This window comes from Pleurodeles waltl, chromosome 9, assembly GCF_031143425.1.
Source record: "Pleurodeles waltl isolate 20211129_DDA chromosome 9, aPleWal1.hap1.20221129, whole genome shotgun sequence".
Taxonomy (NCBI): Eukaryota; Metazoa; Chordata; class Amphibia; order Caudata; family Salamandridae; genus Pleurodeles; species Pleurodeles waltl.
The window spans coordinates 12774223-12791321 of record NC_090448.1 but is presented as its reverse complement, the minus strand read 5'-3'; the positions used below and the strand labels follow the sequence as shown (position 1 = coordinate 12791321).

The 17099-nt window shown below is 46.7% G+C and overlaps 1 protein-coding gene across 1 annotated transcript; it reads right to left on the bottom strand.

Annotated features, from left to right (window-relative positions):
- Positions 1-9439: 9439 nt before the first annotated feature.
- Positions 9440-16527, bottom strand: LOC138259553 (mucin-22-like). Its single transcript, XM_069207377.1, has 2 exons — positions 16420-16527; positions 9440-11245 (listed from the first exon to the last, which is right to left on the bottom strand). The coding sequence occupies exons 1-2, from the start codon at positions 16525-16527 to the stop codon at positions 9440-9442; spliced, it is 1914 nt and encodes a 637-aa protein (XP_069063478.1).
- Positions 16528-17099: the final 572 nt, after the last annotated feature.

The window sequence follows — 17099 nt, the reverse complement described above, 5'->3', positions numbered from 1 at the left end:
GGCCTCCCTGCACTTTGCTGCAGTAGCGTCAACATTTTGTACGCTAATGCAACAAAGCGGCACAATAGCGTCAACAATTTTAACGCTATTGTCCTAATGACCACTATGGTGCGCCGAATTGTAAATACAGTGCACCCATGGTGTCGTTAGGTGGCGCAGGGGCGACGCAAGAAAACTGACGCATCAGCGCTGATGCGCCACTTTCTTGTAAATCTGGCCCTGAGTTTCATAGGCATCTCTCTGCGACACTGTAGTTGCCAAGGCTTACTCCAGCCTCGCAGACTTTACTCATGCCACATTTCCATATGGTGCACATCTGCCTGGGTAAAGGAGTGAGAATCCTTCCAGGGCCCCTGTGGATCAGGGGCAGTTTTTATACCTTTGGAAGGACATAGGGCCAGAAGTACGAAAATCCTGCATTGCGACTCGCAATTTGCAAGTCGCAATGCATGATGCAGAATGGTGTCCCTGACACCATCTGCGAGTCGCAAGGGGGTCGCAAAGACCCACCTCATTAATATTAATGAGGTGGGTCGCAATTTGCGACCCGCTTGCGAGTCGCAGCACTCACAGGGATGGTGGCCTGCTGGAGACAGCAGACCACCATGTCTGTGACTGCTTTTAAATAAAGCATTTTTTTTTTGTAATGCAGCCCGTTTTACTTAAAGGAAAACGAGATGCATTACAAAATGAAAAAAATGAAACGTGTCAGTTTCATTTTTTCAGAGCAGGCAGTGGTCCATAGGACACATAGGAGCACTGCCTGCTCTGTAAAAAAATGGCAAGGCCATTCCATAGGGGAAGGGGTCCCATGAGGACCCCTTCCCTTATGCGCATTGGGTTACCACCAGTGCGACGCTGGTGGGAACTGTGATTGCTTTGCAACCACGTTCGCGGTCACAAAGCAATCCTGCATCGCGCTGCGACTCACAAATAGGAAGGGGAACACCCCTTCCTATTTGCGACTCGCAGTCCCGTTTTGCGAGTCGGTAACCAGGTTACCGACTGACAAAATGGGAATGGGAATCGCGATGCGGGTTTTGCGCCTCGCAAACAGCGATTTTCACTGTTTGCGACGCGTTAAAGCCTTTCTACATCTGGCCCCTTGTTCTGTCCCTCAGCCATGGAATATGGGTGTGGGTCATTTTATATCCTTGTTTTCAGAGCGTAGATTCACCAAGGGTAAGAGAGCGCTCTACGAGTCACAACTACACAGAGACCAGTAAAACTGCGCAAATCCAGAATGTAGCGGATAGAAGCGGGGCTGGTATAAGCGCAGAGATCAAACACAGTTTGCAATTAACATATCTTCCCCTTGAGTAAATCTTTTTAAACGTGTAGCTTTTCAGCTCTCTCCAGCTCCCAGGAGGGCGATAGCCTCAGGGCTTCTGGGAAAGAAATGTACATCTTCTGTTCCAGACCGAGGATGCTTGGCTGCTGTTTTCGCCCGGGAAGTCCCCGGTGAGGAGAATCTTGATTCTGGTCCAGCGATGGGCCCCGGGCACTGGTGCAAAGTTTAGGTCATTTCTAGACGGGGCTGCAATGCAGTTTGTTTTTCTAGCAAACGTCTTTGGAAATCTTTGCAACGTCATGAAATGTTATGCTTCACGATTGTGACTGTTACGACAATTTATGTCACAAAAGGGAAACTTGCAGATGTTCGCCCTCTGACAGAGAAGCTCCTCTGTAGTTCAACTTGCAGAGAGCACTGTACAAACCTTTGCCACTGTGGAGGAACTCAGTCGGCTGAAATCTTTGTTCAGGTGATGGTGGCAACCGGAGCTACAAACGCTGCATACGTTGGAACTTCACAAACTTTGCCAGCGGAACAAACCTTGGCACACTCTTAGGAATGTTCCCCTCTGCGAAGGCGGTTTCCTTGCGTTTCACAGGAGTATATTTGTGTTAGGTCCAAGGACGGGGGCCGCCTGCAGGTTCTCGGTGAATACGCAGATGTACGGTTTTGCTTGTGCTCGATTTATTGTGCTGGGACAACCACACCCCTTTCCATCTATAACTACCACACTTTCCACCATCTTACGGGCAATTTCCAGTTGTAAAATGCCAGAAATCCAGTGCATTGCACTATCTATTTCACTCTTGCACAACGCATTCTTTGCACAACAAACCGCTCAATGACGAGTACAGTAATGGGAAAAACAACCCCGTAAGATGCAGCAAAAGGAACACATCCCCTAACTGGAAATGCAGATGTCACTCGGTACTGATAGAGCGATCCGTACAGATAATTTTATGCCCTGATCAACATAACACTTGACAATTAATCCAGAATACATTTCGGCGAACCCTGACCTTTCAGTCAGGAATAACCACACCAGTTTATTCAAAGTTAGTGAATGTATTTCCCTATATTAACAAAGCTAGCACAATATAAATGTGTCTCAACACCAAATGATAAACGTAAATGAACATTAATAGCTGTCCATAGCGGCGAAACAGGTGCAATCTATGCAGCATTTGAATAACAAGGCATTCGATAATAGCAATGCAAATCACTAATACGATAATCTGTAATGAGCTAATTGCATACATTTAGTCAGCATAACAAGGTCTCAAATTGCATCGTGCAACAAAAGAAATCCTCATCTAACCACAAATTAGCATCGGCATGTGGGACTTCATGCAAAAACAATTTAGCAACATTAATTTGGAAAACTCCTAACTAGGGATCTTATCAAAAATCAGCAGTTGGTTACCTAAAAGAAACACAATGCAATTGTACAATGTCCTTTCATATTTACCAATTTCAATCAGCATTCAAGGAAGTCTTCGTCTCACAGGTACCGTTTCTCGATCAGCATGGGACGGGGCAAAGGGGCAAGGTGGACGGGGCAGTTGCCTCACGGCGGCAAGATAAACTACTACTTCATGCAAAGGGATCAAAGTTAAAGTCTCTAGGGTAAGAATTATTTAAAGTCTCTTTCTCTCGATTAGAGAAAGCATCAAAGTCGCTTTCAAAATGGCGTCGCAGCAAGTTGGGCCATAATAGCCACGGAATGGCGCAATGTCGGGCAATAGCTGATAATGGCTATAATGGCTGCAATGGCTGTAATGGCTGCTTTCTTCTCGTGCACCTGGTTTAAATAGACAACAGTTCAAATCCAGTAGGGTCTTCCATTGGAGGGTTCATAGGTTAGCTTCAAATTGTCCAATCAAAAACAACAGTTCTCAAGCTTTTACTTAAGCATACATTATCCTTGGAGACGGGAACGTAAGTTGCAACATTTTATACCAATTAACTCACTTTCAGAGCTTCCATTGTCCGCACCTGCAGATTGACCTTGGAGCAAAGAGAAAAATGCCAGGCTGGCACGAAACCTTAAGATAAGCATGTGAACGATCTCAGTGGAAAAGTACAGCTTCAAGCAAAAATACACGTTTATTAGCACATTGGAAAAATACGAGCATCTAAACCGTGAGACCAGGCAACTAGGCCAAAGCCTCCGCTAAAGTTATGCTAAGCTAAAACATTTCAAACAAGCAAATCGTAGCGCACGTTTATGATTATGTCGGATTAGTGCAACTCTAATACACCACGTTATATAAAGCACGCTTATAAATGTTGGCAAACTACTCTGAGGGCACATTTTGTCCCCGTACAATCTTTATTAGTTCGGTTAAAGTCACACTCTTAATTATTGCAGCACTACGTTTAAGCGTCAATAAATGAAAACCTTCATTTTCTGCTTCATCAGTACCTATGTCATTGAGATATTCATCTCAGAAGCAAGAGAGATGCATTGTGAGTGCTGAGCAGTTTCTCACTGGAGCGGCCATTTTGTGACCTCATTGATTCTGCATGGACTCTGCATGACCTGGCAATCTGCAGGAAGATTCATAATGAAGGGTCTTTGGCAGGCAAAGATCTGCACGAGGTGGAAACCTTGCACCAGTAAAGTTTGCGAAGTTGGAGTAAGCCTTGAATTCCACAGTATGGCAGGCAGATGGCGCTCTAGGAGGTTCAACAATTGTGGGACATTTTTCAGGAGTCCCATGGCAGTCAGAGGTTACAGGGCTGCGGCTGTGTCAATCAGTGCTGTTTGCCACTGGTATCCTGGGGTTTTAACCCTACTACTGACCTCACAACTGAGCACCATGTATGTCTCTTTAGCACTTGAACCGCAGAGTAGTGAAGTTGAGCTGTCCAAGGCTTACTTGGGTTTGTACAGTTCCTCATGTTGTGTTACCTGTTCGCTGGTGACATTCTTGCCTGTGATCATTGGAAGTGCTGCGTGACTTGATGAGATGTGCCTTACATGGCCCCCGGTGTGTGTGTAGCAGTGACCCTGTCCCAGCCCTACTGTCTGGTGTGTGGTCCATGCCGTGGTGCTAGTGGTGAGTTAAGCAGAGGTAGCATGACCACCAGCCGAGGAGCCTGTGGTGGAGTTGTGGTGCTTGCAGCTCAATAAACCTGGCAGCTTCCCCCCATCCCAGCCAGCCAAGAACCCACCCCGTGTGGTCAGGGTGAGTACTGAGTGCTACTGCAAGCCTCTCAGTATTCCTTGTTCTCCTATGCCGGAACCATGGACCGATTCTCTTTAGTGCGGAGCGGCTTCTTGGCTGAACCCAAGTAGCATCCGACAGAGTACCAACAAGAGTGCCATCCTAGGTTACTTCCAAAATGGCACACTAGATGCTAATTGGGTAAGCATGGGGGCATTTTTTGACTTCTAGTGATAGTTTTCAGGCAATATTTATTTATCCATCCTTCACCAATACCATGTAAGCTAGATATTCTGCAAGATTCCTTGCTGACACACATTCCTGATTCAATTCTACAAACTCGTCCTAGTTACAAAACAGCACTCTTCCACAGGTCTATATCTGTAAGAATCAGTGGGCTTAGAAATTGACCCAAACCATGAGGCAAGGACCATCATTCCCCCTGTAGCGCCTCGCTTGCATCTGGTGGTCCTCAGGCTACATAATGGCATATAATACTTTTCACTGTGGTCTAGTGATGTAACTGTTTATCATGAAATGCGCATGATGAGCTGCGATGGACGTATTGAGGCGCTATACTTCAGTGGTGCTGTTTCACCTTTCAACGCAACACGTTGTTTTGTTTGCTCCTGCACAAAAATACACCACCTCATGGAGTACCTTTGGCTGCTCTTCCTCCCTCACTTTTTAGGTCTGGCCTTTGAGACAGCTTCAGTTATCCCATCAGATTGTTTGTTCAAAATTGTTCAAATATTATATCCATACATACCTGGGCTTTGGCTCAGCTGCCTTGTATATTGGTCAAGAAAATTATCATTTACATTGATTTTACACCCACAACAGCTCACAGCATGGGGCAGTGAGTGAGTCCACTTCAGCCACTGGTTCCCCTCACTGGTCTGTGACATCATTTTGCTCGACCAGAATGTGAACTTTTTCCAAAATGTAGGGTCGGGGTCCAGATGCCCAACTGGTCCTTTTTGTATCTGTTTTATTTTTCAATCTCTAAACATTTCCCTCCCACTTGTAGCTTTTGCAAGGGCACGGCCGCTCCCAACACACTGCTATCTGGCTTCTCAATTGCCACTTACTGCAGGTGATGTTCTGGCAGCCATCTTGGAACCCTTTTTCATTCTTTATCATTTTTACCATTCGAAGATGGACGTCTCATTCCTTTCAGTGTGTTCATCATCTTGGAAAGATAAACAAAGATTGAAATATGGCTGTGTATGTGTGCAGGTGCGGGTGGCCTACTATGAAGCTTTTTACTCATACTTCATCTTTTTTTAGCATTCCAGGGTGGCAAAGGTGCAACTCTGAAACGTGTTGTTTGTCATGGAATGGTAAAGAATGAAAAAGTATGGAAATACTTTATATGGCCCGTGCATGTGAAATTATGAGCGGAAATCTTAGGAAGTGTTTTTTGTCTGGCTCTTTAGTATTGTTTTATTGTTTCACGACTGCTGTAGAGTGGTGTAGTACAGTGGAATAGAGTAGAGTGACAGAGTAGAATGGTGTGGAGTGGAATGGCGTTGAGTGGTGTACAGAAGGACTGGTGTACAGTGGAGTGGCACAGAGTAGAGTTGAGTGGCATAGAATGAGTAGAGTAGACTGGAGTAGCTTGGAGTAGAGTGGCATACAGTGGAGTGGCGTAAAGTGATGTGTTTTAGAGTAGATGATGTAGTGAGGAGTGCTGTACAGTGGAGTGGCACAGAGTAGAGTGGCATAGAGTTGAGTGGCATAGAATACTGTAGAGTAGACTGGAGTAGCTTGGAGTAGAGTGGCATACGGTGGAGTAGCGTAGAGTAGAGTGAAGTGTTTTAGAGTAGATGGCGTAGTGGGGAGTGGTGTGGAGTGCTGTACAGTGGAGTGGCACAGAGTAGAGTGGCATAGAGTTGAGTGGCATAGAATGCTGTAGAGTAGACAGGAGTGGCTTGGAGTAGAGTGGCATACGGTGGAGTGGCGTAGAGTAGAGTGAAGTGTTTTAGAGTAGATGGCATAGTGGGGAGTGCTGTACAGTGGAGTGGCACAGAGTAGAGTGGCACAGAGTAGAGTGGCGTAGAGTAGAGTGGCGTAGAATGCTATAGAGTAGACTAGAGTAGCTTGGAGTAGAGTGGCATACGGTGGAGTGGCGTAGAGTAGAGTGAAGTGTTTTAGAGTAGATGGCGTAGTGGGGAGTGGTGTGGAGTGCTGTACAGTGGAGTGGACAGAGTAGAGTGGCATAGAGTTGAGTGGCATAGAATGCTGTAGAGTAGACAGGAGTGGCTTGGAGTAGAGTGGCATACAGTGGAATGGCATAGAGTAGAGTGAAGTGTTTTAGAGTAGATGACGTAGTGAGGAGTGCTGTACAGTAGAGTGGCACAGAGTAGAGTGGCAAAGAGTTGAGTGGCATAGAATGTTGTAGAGTAGACTGGAGTAGCTTGGAGTAGAGTGGCATATGGTGGAGTGGCGTAGAGTAAAGTGAAGTGTTTTAGAGTAGATGACGTAGTGAGGAGTGCTGTACAGTAGAGTGGCACAGAGTTGAGATGCATTGAATGCTGTAGAGTAGACTGGAGTAGCTTGGAGTAGAGTGGCATACAGTGGTCAGGCGTAGAGTAGAGTGAAGTGTTTTAGAGTAGATGGCGTAGTGGGGAGTGCTGTACAGTGGAGTGGCACAGAGTAGAGTGGCGTAGAGTTGAGTGGCGTAGAATGTTGTAGAGTACACAGGAGTAGCTTGGAGTAGAGTGGCATACAGTGGAGTGGCGTAGAGAAGAGTGAAGTGTTTTTGAGTAGATGGCGTAGTGGGGAGTGGTGTGGAGTGGTGTACAGTGGAGTGGCACATAGTGGAGTAGGATAGAGTGGCATAGAGTTATACAGTTGGGGGTGAAAGTAACAAAAGAATCAAAAGATGATGAAAATAGTTTGAAAGCGTACATAAAAAACAGTATGCCTGTCTTAAAAGGAGGAAAGCAAATTGCACATCCAGGAATAATACAGAAAAGCTATTAAATAAATAAAAAGAGTGTGTTGTAAATAGACCAGGAAAAACAAAGATGAGGAAGAACACAGGTACTCGGTCCATGCTCCAGGTAGGAGCAAACACAAGAAAGGAAGGGAAGTCTACAGGAGTAGTCGAAAGATTACTGACGAGGGTGAAAATGAAAAAAACCAATGGCAAGCTGTGGGCGGGTTGTAAGCCAACTGAATTATAAACAACATGTCTCACAACACAGCCCATGCGCTGTGTAGGCGAGACCTAAAATAAAGGTCAGGAATGGCCTGCAGCTTCAGGTCAGCTATTGTTTCTTCAGGAAAGAGATTAGCATCCTGTGTATCGGGCGGGGAACAGTTCCTGACAGGAGAGAAGCACCCATGGAGACAGTCGGTTCCATCACAATAGGGGACAGGTGTTATTTGAGGCACGGTGCTGGACATTGGCCAGAAGATGGGCTCTGTCTGGTTCACACCCCGTTTCCTTACTAGCTGTTGGAGGTATGTTCCAAACCGAGCCTGTTTCACTAGTTGTTGAAGGCAGGTTCAGAACTAATTCTGAGCCTGATCTACTTTTTGATGGATGTGGGTTCGGTGCTTGTTGAGAATGTGTTTCCTCACTAGTTGTTGGGAGTGGGTTCAGAGCCCGATCTGAGCTGTTTCACTAGTTGTGGGAGGTGGATTGGGATCCAGTTCTCAGCCTGTTTCACTAGTTGTTGAAGGTAGTTTCTGTGCCAGTTCTGAGCCTGTTTCATCACTAGTTGGGGCAGGTTTGGAGAGGTTATAAGTATCTTTCACTAGTTGTTAGAAGTTGGTTCCGAGTCAATTCCGAGCCTGTTTCACTAGTCGTGGGAAGTGGATTGGGACCTGGTTCTCAGCCTGTTTCACTAGTGATTGAAAAAAGTTTCTGAGTCAGTTCTGAGCCTGTTTTACCAGTTTGTAAAGGTTGGATCCGAGTCAGTTCTGAGCCGGTTTCACTAGTTGTTAGAGGTTAGTTCTGAGCCTGATTCACTAGTTTTGGGAGGTGAATTTGGACCTGGCTCCAGTCAGTTCACTACTTGTTGGGAGTGGGTTCAGAGCCAGCTCAGAGCCTGTTTCATCACTAGTTGTTAGAGGTTGGTTTAGAGTCAGTTCTGAGCCGGTTTCACTAGTTGTTAGAGGTTAGCTCTGAGCCTGTTTCACTAGTTGTTAAAGGTTGGTTCTGAGTCAGTTCTGAGCCTGTTTCATTAGTTGTTAGAGGTTGGTTCTGAGTCAGTTCTGAGCCGGTTTCACTAGTTGTTATGGGATGGTTCTGAGTCAGCCCTGAGCATGTTTTACTAGTTGTTAGAGGTTGGTTCTGAGTCAGTTCTGAGCCTGTTTCATTAGTTGTTAGAGGTTGGTTCCGAGTCAGTTCTGAGCCGGTTTCACTAGTTGTTATGGGATGGTTCCGAGTCAGCCCTGAGCATGTTTTACTAGTTGTTAGAGGTTGGTTCTGAGTGAGTTCTGAGCCGGTTTCACTAGTTGTTAGAGGTTGGTTCTGAGTAAGTTCTGAGCCGGTTTCACTAGTTGTTAGAGGTTGGTTCCGAGTCAGTCCTGAGCATGTTTCACTAGTTGTTAGAGGTTGGTTCTGAGTAAGTTCTGAGCCGGTTTCACTAGTTGTTAGAGGTTGGTTCCGAGTCAGTCCTGAGCATGTTTCACTAGTTGTTAGAGGTTGGTTCTGAGTAAGTTCTGAGCCGGTTTCACTAGTTGTTAGAGGTTGGTTCTGAGTAAGTTCTGAGCCGGTTTCACTAGTTGTTAGAGGTTGGTTCCGAGTCAGTCCTGAGCATGTTTTACAAGTTGTTAAAGGTTGGTTCTGAGTCAGTTCTGAGCCTGTTTCATTAGTTGTTAGAGGTTGGTTCTGAGTCAGTTCTGAGCCGGTTTCACTAGTTGTTATGTAATGGTTCCGAGTCAGCCCTGAGCATGTTTTACTAGTTGTTAGAGGTTGGTTCTGAGTGAGTTCTGAGCCGGTTTCACTAGTTGTTAGAGGTTAGTTCTGAGTAAGTTCTGAGCCGGTTTCACTAGTTGTTAGAGGTTGGTTCCGAGTCAGTCCTGAGCATGTTTCACTAGTTGTTAGAGGTTGGTTCTGAGTAAGTTCTGAGCCGGTTTCACTAGTTGTTAGAGGTTGGTTCTGAGTAAGTTCTGAGCCGGTTTCACTAGTTGTTAGAGGTTGGTTCCGAGTCAGTCCTGAGCATGTTTTACTAGTTGTTAAAGGTTGGTTCTGAGTCAGTTCTGAGCCTGTTTCATTAGTTGTTAGAGGTTGGTTCTGAGTCAGTTCTGAGCCGGTTTCACTAGTTGTTATGTAATGGTTCCGAGTCAGCCCTGAGCATGTTTTACTAGTTGTTAGAGGTTGGTTCTGAGTGAGTTCTGAGCCGGTTTCACTAGTTGTTAGAGGTTGGTTCCGAGTCAGCCCTGAGCATGTTTTACTAGTTGTTAGAGGTTGGTTCTGAGTGAGTTCTGAGCCGGTTTCACTAGTTGTTAGAGGTTGGTTCTGAGTAAGTTCTGAGCCGGTTTCACTAGTTATTAGAGGTTGGTTCTGAGTAAGTTCTGAGCTGGTTTCACTAGTTGTTAGAGGCTGGTTCCGAGTCAGTCCTGAGCATGTTTCACTAGTTGTTAGAGGTTGGTTCTGAGTAAGTTCTGGGCAGGTTTCACTAGTTGTTATGGGATGGTTCCGAGTCAGCCCTGAGCATGTTTTACTAGTTGTTAGAGGTTGGTTCGGAGTGAGTTCTGAGCCGGTTTCACTAGTTGTTAGAGGTTGGTTCTGAGTAAGTTCTGGGCAGGTTTCACTAGTTGTTATGGGATGATTCCGAGTCAGCCCTGAGCATGTTTTACTAGTTGTTAGAGGTTGGTTCTGAGTAAGTTCTGAGCCGGTTTCACTAGTTGTTAGAGGTTGGTTCCGAGTCAGTCCTGAGTATGTTTCACTAGTTGTTAGAGGTTGGTTCTGAGTAAGTTCTGAGCCGGTTTCACTAGTTGTTAGAGGTTGGTTCTGAGTAAGTTCTGAGCCGGTTTCACTAGTTGTTAGAGGTTGGTTCCGAGTCAGTCCTGAGCATGTTTTACTAGTTGTTAAAGGTTGGTTCTGAGTCAGTTCTGAGCCTGTTTCATTAGTTGTTAGAGGTTGGTTCTGAGTCAGTTCTGAGCCGGTTTCACTAGTTGTTATGTAATGGTTCCGAGTCAGCCCTGAGCATGTTTTACTAGTTGTTAGAGGTTGGTTCTGAGTGAGTTCTGAGCCGGTTTCACTAGTTGTTAGAGGTTGGTTCCGAGTCAGCCCTGAGCATGTTTTACTAGTTGTTAGAGGTTGGTTCTGAGTGAGTTCTGAGCCGGTTTCACTAGTTGTTAGAGGTTGGTTCTGAGTAAGTTCTGAGCCGGTTTCACTAGTTATTAGAGGTTGGTTCTGAGTAAGTTCTGAGCTGGTTTCACTAGTTGTTAGAGGCTGGTTCCGAGTCAGTCCTGAGCATGTTTCACTAGTTGTTAGAGGTTGGTTCTGAGTAAGTTCTGGGCAGGTTTCACTAGTTGTTATGGGATGGTTCCGAGTCAGCCCTGAGCATGTTTTACTAGTTGTTAGAGGTTGGTTCTGAGTGAGTTCTGAGCCGGTTTCACTAGTTGTTAGAGGTTGGTTCCGAGTAAGTTCTGAGCCGGTTTCACTAGTTGTTAGAGGTTGGTTCCGAGTCAGTCCTGAGCATGTTTCACTAGTTGTTAGAGGTTGGTTCTGAGTAAGTTCTGAGCCGGTTTCACTAGTTGTTAGAGGTTGGTTCCGAGTCAGTCCTGAGCATGTTTCACTAGTTGTTAGAGGTTGGTTCTGAGTAAGTTCTGAACCGGTTTTACTAGTTGTTAGTGGTTAGCTCTGAGCCTGTTTCACTAGTTGTGGGAGGTGGATTCGGACCTGGTTCTAGTCTGGTTCATTACTCGTTGGGAGCGGTTTTGGAGCCAGACAGAATCTCTTCTAGTTGAAACTTGGGATAAGGCCTCTGGTCCCAGCCCCCAGGCGGGAGTAATGGAGAGGTGGACGTGTTGGGTTCTGTGCGGAAGGGCGTGGCCTAGGCCAGCTGATTACTCAGTCTGCGGTGCCATGAGTGACATAGAGTGACGTGGTCCCTCTGACCTGAGGTAGGTGGGACCCTCCACCACTCCAGGGTCGGGACTACCACCAAGACCAGGACCTTCGGCCTCGGTTTCAGACCCCCTTGGGTTCCAGCCCTGCCCAGTGTGGCTTGTTGCAGATTTCTGCTGGTTAAACGTCACTCCATTCCACCAATGGGATTCAGTAACCAGGGGCAGGCCCTGGGAGGCGGATAACATCCAGATTACTTGCCAGGAACTCTGCACCCACCGCCCCCACCTTCCTAATCCATACAAAGCTCTCGGGCAGAGATCCCTCCCCCCTCCCTCTGTCCAGGCCAGGAAGCGCCTTACCTCATTAGCTGAAGGGCCCAGTAACTCTTGTGCTAATTAACGCCAGCATCTCGCGGATTTAGGAATTCTGGCTGCACCTGTGCGCATTTTTACGCAATTATCTTTCTTTAAACCTTTAATCAAGTTTGCAAACAGCAGGTCCTTGGAATTAGTTGCTAAAGCAGTAGAGATTTTCTGTAAATCCCACCAGCTGAAACACCAGTGGATGAAAGGAATAACCGAAGTGAACAAGCCGATACCTGCCAGGATCCCCCAGGCCCCCACCGCGCATGTAGCGCCTGGATCACAAGCTGCGCTCGTCAAACCCTGAACTCTGGGGCTGGGAGAAAATTAAAAACCATAGAGTCGCTGTAATCCGGATTACTGAATGACGAGTGTTCCAAAATGAAAACATTGTTGGAATATTCAGAGTAAGTAATATTCTTCATCACACGTCACAATGTGCCAAGAGGTTTGGCCTGTGCTCTTGGCGCCTGTAACTCCCAGTAAAGGCTGCCGCCTCAGGTGTGCCCCTAATTCAGTCCTGATTTTTTCAACGCATTCGGTACCTGTGTTTGCATTTTAATCACTGTAAATGCACAGTTATGTGCCAGAACGCAACAAAAATTGACAGGGTCAGACTGGGACAGAAAAAAGGCCCACAATAAAAGGGGCCCATTAGTGAATTAGCTAAAAAAAAAAGTGGTCCATGTTCCAATGTGGGCAGGTTTGAACTTGTAAAGACACCCTATAAATGTTTTGCAAGGCAAGGAAGGCTCCATAGATTGGAGTTTGCTGCAGGCAATGTTTGTTTTAATATCATGGAAATCAATAGTGCAAACCAGCCCAGCAGATCACAAACAGGCACAAAACCGGCCAGACACTGAGCTGTCAGACCAGCCCGCCGGGCACTTCCTGGTTGCCCCATAGGCCAGTCCGACCCTGTCATCTCACCTGGAACAACCTGTGAGTGCTGAGGCCGTGGGCCCCGGCCATGAACTGCGGCAGGCAGTTGGGTACCCAAAATGGTGGGACCGCCCGCAGTGTGTGAGGAGCAGTAGGGTGACCAGGCGTTCCAGATCCGTAGGGACATTCCCGGTTTTTCACCAGCTGTCCCGGCAGATCTCAGGAAATGTAGCTCACGCCCCGGTTTTTAGAGAGGCTCCACTGAAAAGAGTTGGAGGTGCGTTTTCACGCTTTTTCACACCAGGGATCGTTAGCAGCTATTATAAGAAAGCAATTCAATTCAGTCATGGCTTGCGGGGGTAGCAGGGAGCGGGGCGACGCGCGGGGGAGGAAGTGCGGGGAGACATTGAAAACATTCAAAAATAACAAATTTTGAAAAACTTACCTTTGATCTACGCGCTGCTCCTCTTCTCCATCTCCTCATGGCTGCAGGCACAGGCTCCCAGCCTGCCCGTGTCCAATCCTGACGCTGCTCAAGGCAGGCTCAGGATTGGCTGGGAGCGCCCAACCGGGGCGCTCCCAGGCAGACTGGGAGCCTCTGCAGGCTCTCTCCACCAACCGTGTTGCTGGGCTGGAGAGAGCACTCTGCGCATGTGTGTTTGGCCGGCCAAACATACATGCACAGTGAGGGGAGTGCACAGTGCACTCCCCTCACTGTTCGTCACCCCATATGCCCCGCCCTTTAACAAGGAAACAATAATAAATATGGTTTATTATCCTTTCCTTGTTAAAGATTTGCAGAGGTTGCTGCTGGCGGGGGGAGGGGTGGGCGACGATCCTCCGCCCAAGAGGAGGCGTCTGTCACTGATTTAATTAACAGGCATGATACTGGCTTTAAAAATCTTATTTATGTCCTAACTGCCTCTTCTGTAATTCTGTCCTGATGAGCGCTGTCGTTATCTGCGCATGATTGATATAAAGTTGTAGTCCTTCCTCTATTTTTGCAAAATGTCCAAGTTTTTGGTTTTGAAAATCTGTTCTCCCTATGAGAGGCCCCAAACCTCCTATATCTCACAGATATTCATTGTCCTTGAGCTGAATGGGGTGCCCTTGAATGGTTTGGGGGGGGGGGGCCCTTGCGCCCTAGAGGTCTAAGTTACGTCACTGACAGCAGGTGTCATTTGAGGCAGTCGTGACCACGTGACATCTTCAGCCAGGCCAGTGGCTTTCGCCAGCACATACGACAACAGACCTGATTCAGTCAGGAGACTCTGGACTTTTAAATCTTTTTGTTAAGTTGGAAATTTCACCTGTTTCAATGTTAGTCAACGGGGAAAATAAATTCTACCAATTTTTTTCTCACTCTCTTTTTCTTTTCGAAATGTTGGCACGTATGCAGTGGTGCAACATATCCCCTGCAGCCCCCGCGGTGCAGTGGGGCCCCCACAAGTTTTGATGCGCACTGCAGATACGCCAGCAGCGCTGGGCAAGGTCCGATTTTTTAGCCAATGTTGACACCGAATTCCCAGAATGCAACATCCTGTTGTCTGAAAAGGTGGGATTGGGCAGGGGTGTGACATATCACGTGGATCTGCTTGGCAGCCGTGGCAGTGTTGAGGTAGTGATGTGTGTTATACATAACAAACCGAGCGCGGCCAGACATAAAGGTAGGACTAAAGCCTTTAGTCTTAATTCTATGTCTGACCTGTCCCTTTTTTTGTGAACATTAACTATGGCAGGACCCCAGCCTGCACCCCCCCCTGCTCTCCTCTCTCCTCTGCTGGGAGCAGGCAGCTGTGCTGAGCAACACAAACCTATGAATTACTTTATTTAAGACATCAGTGGCTCCTGTGAAAGGAGAGCATACCTTTCAATCCTGCTTTGCAGAATGACCTGACTTGTCCTAAAAACCAGGATATGCATTTATAACTAAGAAAAGTGTCAGGACACCAGGACAGTCCAGTGAAAACAGGGAATGTCCGGGGAGATCCGGGACATCTGGTCACCCTAGTTATGCAACCAGCAGTGAGTTTTGTCTGTGCAAGGAGCAGAGAAGTCAGGTGCAGTAGGGCATCAAGCTGAGAGTGGGCAGGGAATGTAAGCGATACATTGCCCACGGACCACCCTTTGGCACCGAGGGGATTGTCATGAATGCAGGGAGTGGGACCTTGACTCCTGGCAGCAGAGCCGGGGGGTGCGGCGGATTGCAAGCAGGGTTGAACATGGTTTGGGGTGCAGGCATGGATATGGGCAGGGCAGTGCAATGTGAGTGAATGTTGTTGAAAGTCTGTGGGTTTGTTTCAATGCTGTGGTGTTTGTGGAGATATTCTCACAACATACATAAAGAGACAACAGGACCAGGTACAGGTACCTTCTAGGTGCCGGGACATGCTGTTTAGTAACAGTTGTTGGCTCCATTGGTGAGTAGGGGGTATAGATGGACAGTACCAGACGAGAGTCCTATGGCCCACACGTGCAGGCTGTATAACGGGGTTATTGATTCTTTCAACCTGTGGGCTTGATCGGCTGAGATATCTTTGGCTTTGGAAGTCCTATTGTGATATCCACATCCATGGATTCAACATCAACTTCTCCCTCTCGGATACGACACCAAACACCAGGACCAAACTCTCTGCCTGCATGACCGAAGTCACCAGATGGATGAAAGCCGACTGCCTCAAGCTCAACACAGACAAAACGGAAGTAGTAATCTTTGGCAAAGGCACCTCCGTCTGGGACTCCACCTGGTGACCTGCCGGACTTGGACCCACAGTCCTCCTAACTGTTGGCACTTTATACATAAGGTCAAAGGTAAAATTCTTTGCACTATTTCCACTTTAAATTCTATGGTCTCAGTGGAAGTGCTAAGACTACAATTAGGATTAGTGAGTATGTACGTAAGAGACTTAGCTGCCATTTTGAAATGGTACCATTGTATTTTACATGGTAAAGATAATACTTTAAGGGGTTTCATAGCTGTGGAATCTATTTGATATGCACAGACTAGTCCGATTTTATTTAATGATCAAATTGCACTGCAGCACTTTTCATTGACTAAATTAGGCATCCAGAATATGAGTTATGTTCATCTTAAATCCTTTTTAAAGGGCTACATGAAGAATTCTTAAATGATGCGTGATATGAAGGTATGCAAGGTTAAGTCTTGTTTTATCAATGTGGTTAATTCCTGCCAACCGGGTATTGCACAGGTATATTTAACGTGGAATTTGTGGCGTAGGGTGCAAAGGTGTATAACGCTTTCCAGGATGAAATGTCTGCCAGTAAATATTGTAATTGATGCCTGGTGGAGAGTACCCAAGGATTAAAGAACATGTAATTCGTGCCAAACAGGTGTGCAGACTATTGAGCATGCTATTTTTGTCTCCTGAAGGGTCTTGCAACAGAAATATTTAAAACCCTTATTTAAAAAATACGTAGTGAGAACTGCAAATGCTGCTATGGAACTGATAAATTGTCCGGTTTACGAATTAATGTGTTGAAAACGTTTTACATTTTTTGGTTTCTTTTTAAATTTGTATTGCATTGATTTTATATACTGTAGGCTTCATTGTAAGATCTATATCTTTAATAAAAACGTGACTAACTTGAGGTGGCCCACACTCCTCCCTGCAACTCACCCAAAAAACCTTTAATAGTAATCAACAGTCAACTCACCTTGACTGACCAAGTAAACGCAGTCTCCGCCTTCTGCTTCCACACACTCAAGAAGATCTCAAAATGGCTCCCTGCCACCACACGCCCCACCGTCACCCGAGCCTTCATCACCAGCAAGCTGGACCGCGGCAATGTACTCTACGCTGGAATCAACGCTCAAGTGACCAGAAGACTCCAGACCATGTGAAGCTTAGTATCCAGGCTCACCCTCAACCCTCCACCTCGAAATCACATCACCCCACACCTTAAAGAGCTCCACTGGCCCCCAGTCTACAAACAAGCACTCTTCAAACTCCTCATGCACGTACAAAGCGTAACACAACATTGGCCCCGTGCACCTCAACAACTGAATGAGCTTCTACATACCTACCGGGTACCTGTGCTCAGCTGAACTCCTACCCACACACACGTGCCCCGCACATCTAGATCCAGCATCTTCTCCTGCCTCAAGCCTGGGACAACCTGCCCCTGCGCACCAGAGCTCCTCTTCTGTTCTTGTATTCTGTGAGAAACCGCAGACCTGGGTCTTCACCTAACCCGACCTTGGCACCTGCTGCTTCTGCTTTAGCGCCAAGATACCCTCCTGGTGAATTTTGCACTATACAAATGCACATAAGGTAATGTAACATAACTGTGAGACAACCCTGTCCTGCCCCGGCACCTTACCTCTCAATCGAATC

Excerpts from the sequence above, each read along its gene's own strand:
- LOC138259553 (XM_069207377.1), bottom strand. The coding sequence starts at position 16,527 with ATGAAGGCTCGGGTGACGGTGGGGCGTGTGGTGGCAGGGAGCCATTTT. Across the intron at positions 11,246-16,419 it reads CGTTTACTTGGTCAGTCAAG|AACCAACCTCTAACAACTAG; the intron begins GTGAGTTGACTG and ends GAACTTACTCAG.